The 8,269-nt window shown below is 47.3% G+C and overlaps 1 protein-coding gene across 1 annotated transcript in view; it reads right to left on the bottom strand.

Moving 5' to 3' along the window:
* Positions 1–8,269, bottom strand: part of LOC107116122 (dynein heavy chain 11, axonemal-like) — a gene marked incomplete at its 5' end in the record, with an annotated part of 122,608 nt that overhangs the window by 16,918 nt on the left and 97,421 nt on the right. The window contains one exon of the mRNA XM_015417993.1: positions 2,676–2,795. Coding sequence (XP_015273479.1) covers positions 2,676–2,795 — 120 coding nt within the window. The remainder of the gene's footprint in view (positions 1–2,675; positions 2,796–8,269) is intronic.

Genomic DNA, 8,269 nt, shown 5'->3' with positions numbered 1-8,269 from the left:
GGCATGCCAGCCCCTCCCCCCCACCAACAAAGCAAACAAATTTAAAACGGACTAACTCAAGGGCTTTTTTTCTGCACGGGGACCCACAGGCAACCAGCCAAGCCAGTTCAAGGCTCCATGTGGGCATGCCAGCTCCCCACCACCACCAAAACAAACAAATTCAAAACGGACTCACTCAAGTGCTTTTTTTCTGCACGGGGACTCACAGGCAACCAGCCAAGCCAGTTCAAGGCTCCAGTTCGGGAACCTTGGGATGGGGTGGCCAGACCTCTCGGGGCGCCGCGGATCTCCGCGCCCCTGGGAAGCCTCGCCCCCTTGGCTCCTCACTCCCGGAGCGGTGCTCCGGAGAGCTCCGGCCCCATCCGACCCCTGTATTTATTTATTTACATTATTTACAGTCCACCTTTCTCACAGGGACACAAGGCTGACTACAATACTATGAAGATAGATTCAGGTGGGTAGCCATGTTGGTCTGAAGCAGCAGAACAAAGTTTGAGTCCAGTGGCACTTTTAAGACCAACAAAGTTTTATTCAAGGTATAAGCTTTTGTTCGCATGCACATTTATTCAGATACAGTGAAACGACATCTTCAACCATTACACATAGGTAGAGAGAGGGTGGGGTGGGGGTTAGTTGCCAGGAAGAGCTAGTTAGAGTCAAGATGCATAAGTAACTGGGCAATTATAGCTGAGACTGGATTAAAGCGGTTGGTAAGATCTGTGAACAGTAGTAAATTAGCATACAAATACAAGAGTTAACTAACAGATGTGAGAATTGAGTTTGAGTCCAGTGGCACCTCCAAGACCAACAAAGTTCAATTCTGGGTATAAGCAAGAACAGAGAGACTTGGCATGTATGGATGCACACTTCTTAGATACACTGAAACATATTTCCTCAAATGTTACATATAGGTACGGGGGGTGTTAGCTGCCAGGAAGGGCTAATTAAGAGTCAATACAGGTAAGATTAGAATAATGTACCATAAATACAGGTAAGATTAGAATAATGCATTTAGGAAGACCTGTGCATAGCAACAAATGGGCATACAGATAATAAAAGAGTTAACAACAGATGTGAGAACTATGTTTGAGTCCAGTGGCACCTTTAAGATCAACAAAGTTTAATTCTGGGTATAAGTGAGAACCAAGTGACTTAGCGTAGTGAGATAAGCCAATATCTCAGCCCTGACCTGGATAGCCCAGGCAAACTTGATCTCGTCAGATCTCAGAAGCTAAGTGGGATCGACTGTGGTTAGTACTTCGATGGGAGACTTCCTTAGAATACCAAGTCAGGAGGACAGAGGCAGGCTTTCAGCCACCTCTCTGAATATCCTCCTGGCCCCCAGTAGGGATCAGTCACCAGAGGTCAATGTGACTTCCAGGGGCAGACACACAGAGAAAATACCAAAAAATACCCCCCCCCCCAAAAGCCAATATCTCTGTTAAGCCCTGAGGGTTCCATTGTCCTGAGTGTTGTAAAACAGCTATTACAACACTCAGAACAACAGAACCCCCAGGGCTGTTTCAATGTATCTAAAAATCTGTTTCAGTGTATCTAAGATGTGTTCATTCATACATGGCTAAGTCTCTCAGTTCTTGCTTATACCCAGAACTGTTAGTCTTGGAGGTGCCACTGGACTCAAACTGAGTTCTCATATCTGCTTGTTAACTCTTGTATTTGTATGCTAATTTAATGCTATTCACAGATCTTACCAACCGCTTTAATCCAATCTCAGCTATAATTGCCCAGTTTATTTTATTTTATTTATTTATTATTATATTTATACCCCGCCCTCCCCCGTAGGGCTCAGGGCGGCTTACATGGCAAGAGAACTTGCTAATAAAAACATCAAATAATTTAGTACATTTAAAACATAATATACAATTTAAAACCCATTCAGACATTAAGGTGCTCAAACTACATCATCCATTCCGGAATCTCAGAGAGGACAACCACATCCACAAACCAAACACCCCCCGGTAGGCATTCCATGATAGATGTTATATTTGAGATGTTTGTTCCTGCCCACCTAGGGCCCTACCCCCCCAAAGGATGGTAATATAAAGGGGGGGGCGGGGGCGGCCCCTAGTCAAAAGCCTGGTGGAAGAGCTCCGTCTTGTAGGCCCTGCGGAACTGCATCAGGTCCCGCAGGGCCCGGATCTCCTCCGGGATCTCGTTCCACCAGGTGGGGGCCGCCACCGAGAAAGTCCTAGCCCTGGTGACGGCCAATTTAGCATCCTTGGGGCCCGGCACAGTTAGAAGGTTTTGGGCCCCAGACTGTAGAGCTACTTATGCATCTTGTTACTTATGCATCTTGACTCTTAACTAGCCCTTCCTGGCAACTAACCCCCCACCTCTCTGTACCTATATGTCATTGTTGAGGACTCAAATTTAGTTCTCACTATATCTGAAGAAGTATGCATACACATGAAAGCTTATACCTTGAATAAAACTCAAACTTTGTTCTATAATACTATGGTAACTTTTGTTCAATTGAATTAGCTTCCATTTTCCCCCCAGTTAATGTATAAGGGTTTTTTAAACCTTTTCAGAGGCTTTCAGTATTTTTATTTTTGTATTGTATTTTTTAGAAGTTGTGTTTCAAAAGGCTTGCAGACGATACTGCAACAAACAATTGTTTTCACATCATTTTTTTCATATTTATACATTATTACCAGGGAAGGGCTCATGAATTCTTCTAAATATGTCTGACAGAGCCTGCGGTCCCAGTCATCAGTGATGTGTCCACCATACATTATCTCACCAAAGAGATAGCGCAAGTCTTCCCATGGAACCTACAGAACATAATGGAATGTATAATTAAATAGAACACTTTCTAAAAGGACAAACCAAAGTCATTCAGAACAGCACTGACATGATAAAACACTGACTTCATTAGCAGAAAGAGAAAAATCAATATTCTTTTGCCCAGATGTTTCAATACTTCTAGTGCAGTAGTGGTACTCACTGGCTCAGGGGTAGCAGCATTCACATTACCATCAAACAAAGAATCACATGACCACTGTACCCCCTGTGCACCAGCCCACCAAACACATACCTACAATTATATAACAATATTAAATATATGATTATAACCTTTTAGATTACCTGAACAAATGTGAGCATGTAGGGTTCTCTCCCTCTCTCCATAAGAACATAAGAAGAGCCCTGTTAGATCAGAACAGTGGTCCATCTAGACATGCATCCTGTCTCAACCAGTGGCCACCCAATTCCTTTGGAGAGTGCCAACAAACGGGCATACAGGTGGAGACCTTCCCCGATGTTGCCTCTTGACTCCATAATTCAAAGGTTTAGAGTGCCTTTGAATGTGGAGGTTCCCTTCTGTCACCATGGTTAGTAGCCACTGATAGACCTATCCTCCATGAATCTGTCTAATCTCCTTTTAAAGTTGTTTACTCCTGTGGCCATCACTACATCATCTGGCAGCAAATTTTGCATTTTAATCACTCTATGTAAAAAAGTATTTCCTTTTGTCTGTCCTGAATCTACTGCCCATCAGCTTCATTGAATGCCTTCAAGTTCTAGTATTTTGGAAGAGGGAAAAAAATTCTCTTTGTCAATTCTCTCCACCCTGTGCATAATTTTATAAACCTCTGTCATTGTCCCCCTTGGGCCACTCTTTTCTAAACTGAAAAGTCCCAGCCTCATAGGGAAGGTGCTCCAACCCCCTAATCATCTTAGTTGCCCTCTGCTGTACTTTTTCCAGTTCCGCAATGTTATTTCTGAGATATGACCAGCCCTGTACACAGTACTCCAAAGTATGCACTTTACCCATCCTCCAGTGCCTGCAGTGACAGCTGTTTCAAGGCGAGAACCAGCTGCGAACTACAAGTCTTACTGGGCTTTGCTCACTTTCCTGGAACTTGGGTTGTATTCCACATTGGAGAACAGTTCTCAGAAGAGTCACAGGGGGCTCTCAAGTCACTGAGTTATCACTGTTCTAGTGGAATTAAGTCCTGACCTGATAGCCTGGGATAGTATTTGCATGGGAGACTACCAAGGAAGTCCAGGGTTGCTACGCAGAGGCAGACAATGACAAGCCACCTCTGAACATCTCTCACCTTGAAAACCCCTTGAGGGGTCACCATAAATTAAAGTAGAATAAGGACTTATCTTCATCCTGCCTTCCTTAGTCCAGCTGTCCTTTTCCCTTATGACCTCCTTGCCTGCCTGGTCTCTTTTGTGCTGTGGACTGGGCCTGTGATGTCACAGAGAGTTTGTGTTGCCAGGCAGTGTCATTAGCTTAGTTGCCCAGGTTAAAAAAACCTGTGTAACTTGGGGGCCACCTTGACCTGAATGGCCCAGGCTAGCCCAGTCTCATCAGATCTCAGAAGCTAAGCAGGGTTGGTCCTGGTTAGTATTTGGATGGGAGACCACCAAGGAAGTCCAGAGTCATGATAGAGAGGCAGCCAATAGCTAGTTCCTTGCTTTGAAAACCCCACAGTGTCACTACAAGTCAGCTGTGACTTGATGGCAAAAAAGGGTGAAATTTATGTTAAAAGAACAGAATTATAATGTAGAGCATTAATCCATCTTGCCATGATAATACGATACCTGGGTTGGCTTGCCAGACTGATCTTCGTGGTCTCTGTGCATCACACCTCTGGGATATAGTGTGCCTGCACCGATCTCGATCGGTTCCTCTTGAAAGCGAAAGGGATTTTCATGCCCGCTCCCCAGTCACGCGCCGGCCCCACTGCGCATGACCAAGGGAGGGCACGACAATCCCACCAGTTCTCTTCTGACCGCCACGCTGGTAGGATCTTCTCCACTTTGGTCGGTAAACAATTTTGGGCTTTAAGGCCTATTCCTTATTTTCTTCTTTGAAGTTTCTTCGTTTTCTTCTGTTTATTTTTGTTAAGTGAAAGGACTTTGTTAAGTGAAAGGACTTTCTACAGATTTATTTCCTTTTTGGACTCTGTCGTGTGTCCCCCCTCTGGCCTATGCAGAGGTGGGGTTTCTTCAAACAATGCCTTAAGTGCGGCAGCAAGATCGCCCTTCCCAGACGGACACTCGCTTTGCCTTTTGTGCTTTGGGGAATCGCACTGAGTAGACTCTTGTGTTCATTGTGCAAAGTTTTTGAAGCAGGCAAGGAAGAAAAGAGCTGCCAGACTTCGCATTGTGCTTTTGGAGCTAGCGCTTTCACCGATGTCATCATAGAACACTTCAGGGCATGCGTCAATGTTGACTGCCACCTCGGCATTGATGCCTGCACTGTCCCTGATACCGACTCACATAGATGTCGACTGCCTGATACTGAAACACTTGGCCCAGACATCTCAGTCCTAAGCCAATACTCCCTCCAAAAAATGCAGTGAAGGCAAGGACGATCGGCCAGTCAAGCTTAAAAAGCATAAGAAAACTCCCCCTGTGCAATCTCCGCTGACCCTTCGGAGAGCCACGAAATCGAATCTTGCAAGGGCTGCTTCACTTGACTCTCAGTGCCAACAGCAGCCACAAGGTGTACCTCGGTCGTCTTCGCTGCATCCTATCCAGCTCACTGACTCTCCCGGTCTTCCAGTGTTGAAAGTCTGCACTTAGACCGCGGAGCCAATGAGTCTGTCTGTCCTTCACAGCTCCAACCTGATGATCGAGACCGACCATTGGCACTGATCCACCCGCCAACACCGCCCTCCTGGGACCAACGACAGTGGCAATACATGTATGGGGCCTATCCATTTACTGGCAGTATGCCGTGGTTCCCACCCCATCTGATGGAATGGGACCATCAGTCCATCTCTTCACGTCTCTCCCGGTATTGAAATTCTGCATTGACACTGGAGTTTGTGAGGCCCCAACCGTCGAGGCCGACGGGCAACCCCCCCAAGCCGTCACACCCAACAATTCCACGTTTAAAAATTCATCGGATCTGACTCCATCGATACCGATGCCACTTATGTCTTTTTCTGAACCGTCAGAGCACTCCGCCACTTCAGATGCTTCCTCCCAATCAGGGGACGAAAACCCTGACCCTCCAGTGGAACCCTCGTCACCACAAGAAGTGGGTGATGATCTTCCAATCTCCCCTTCGGAAGACTTAAAATCCTATGCGATTTCATCAAGCAGATGGCTAAGACGCTCACTCTGTCTATGGTATAGCCCCTGCCTACTGTGACAGACTCCGTGTTCGATATCGTCCAAATGGACACCTCTACCCCGATTGCCTTACCGATGACTTCAGTCCTCCTTCAGGCGGCTAAAGTCCCATGGTCTCGCCTGGCATCAACCCCTGTCTCGAGCTGGAGGGTAGATCATATGTATAAGGTGCAGGTGCTGAATTTCTGTTTACCCACCCTAAACGTAATTCTGTCGTAGTCACTTCTTCCTCCAAGGGCAGACGCAGTCATTCCATCCCCTCTGAGAAAGAAGGCAGGAAACTTGATTTGTTTGGAAGAAAATTTTATTCTTCAGGAGCACTTGGCATCAAGACGTCAAACTATACAGCATGTATGGGGAGATATCAGTTTGGTCTTTGGGAGCAGATATCTGAATTTATTGGAACCCTCCCTGAGGACGCTAACCATTAGGCTCGCAGGATTCAAAAGGAGGGAATGTGGGTAAGGATCAGCGATATGGCATTCCACTGGCTGAGGCGCAACACATTGTCTCTGCCTGCCCTCACTGTGCAGGGTTTTCTCATGTTCCCGAGGCTGGGATCAATCCACGGGGGCTTAGCTCCTGTGAATTGTGGCAAATGGATGTCACTCATGTCCCTCAAATGGCTCCCTGGAAGTATCTCCATGTTACTGTGGATACTTACTCGGGAGCTGTTTGGGCAACTCCGCAATGAGGGAAAACCACGTTCCGAAATGACCCTAGCCATGGGTGCATCCCTGTGAGGATGGGGGACTCCCCTCCAAGGTGTGTGTGTGAGCACCAAATGGGAACCTCATATGGCCCACAAAATCACTGCATTGGGCTCAAGATAGCGGCTCAAGACAGACAATGCCCCCGCATATACGTCGGATGCTTTTCTTTCCTTTTGCACTCTATGGGCCAGTTTGCCCTAAGGTCCTTTCGCCATCTCGTGGCTCACCGTACGGTGGCAATCCTGACAGACAACACCACTGCACTGTGTTACCTGAACAGGCAAGGCGGGACAGTGTCCAGGGGAATCTGTTGACTGGCCTGGGAGATTTGGACCGAGTGTCAATCCCAGGGTGTGTTCACCATTGCTGCTCACCTGCCAGGGTCGCTCAATGTGCATGCGGACTTTCTGAGCAGAGGAGCCGCATCCCTCCACAAGTGGGAGCTCAACTGGGCTTACCTCCAACCAATTTTCCACAGATGGGGTTACCCAGAAATTGATGTGTTTGCGACGTGTCAGAACGTGAAGTGTCATATGTTCTGTACCAGGACGGGACAGGACCCTCTGTCTCTGGGGGACGGCCTTCTGTTCCCATGGTACCACAGGTACATGTACCTGTTCCCACCAATTCCTCTACTTACCTGAGTGCTGAGCTAGATTATGATGGAACAACCTCAATGCATCCTCGTGGTACCATGGTGGCCCCATCAGCACTGGTTCCCAACTCTACTCCACATGTCCTGGGGCACATACATGCATTTTCCCCGGGCACCAGATCTCCTCCCGGCTCAGGAGGGCAGGGTGCTTCACCACGTACCACAAACTCAAGGTGTGGAGAATCCCCTAGCACAGCTCAAAAACAGTATAGACCTTGTTCTGTTGAACTGTCGGAAGCCAGCTACACGTGCTTCCTATGAAGGGAAGTGGAAGAAATTCCTGTCTTACCTCAAGTCGTTGGGTTTACCACTGCCTCCTATGGACGTGAGGATAGTTTTTGGATTCTTGTTGACCCGCCTGGACTTGGGTCTTAGTTGCTCCTCTTTAAGAGTCTATTTAGCCACCATTTCCATCAAACATCCTGCGGTGGATGGCTATTCCGTTTTTTGTCACCTGCAAACAGTTTTTGAAGGGCCTCACTCGCCTCTTTCCTCCAGCTCGTGGGCTAACTTCCTCCTGGGACTTACCTCTAGTACTGTCCAGATTAACGGGCAAACCGTTTGAGCCCATGGCCACGTCTAGTCTGCAGCTTCTCTTGTGGAAGACTGCCTTCCTAGTAGCCATTACCTCATCCTCCCTCGCCTCTTTCCTCCAGCTCATGGGCCAACTCCCTCCTGGGACTTCCCTCTAGTACTGTCCAAATTAACGGGCAAACCTTTTGAGCCCATGGCCACGTCTAGTCTGCAGCTTCTCTTGTGGAAGACTGCCTTCCTAGTAGCCATT

Source organism: Gekko japonicus, unplaced genomic scaffold (assembly GCF_001447785.1).
Source record: "Gekko japonicus isolate JY-2015 unplaced genomic scaffold, Gekko_japonicus_V1.1 scaffold1165, whole genome shotgun sequence".
Lineage (NCBI taxonomy): Eukaryota > Metazoa > Chordata > Lepidosauria > Squamata > Gekkonidae > Gekko > Gekko japonicus.
The sequence above is the reverse complement of the archived record's forward strand: the minus strand, read 5'-3'. Positions and strand labels throughout refer to the sequence as shown.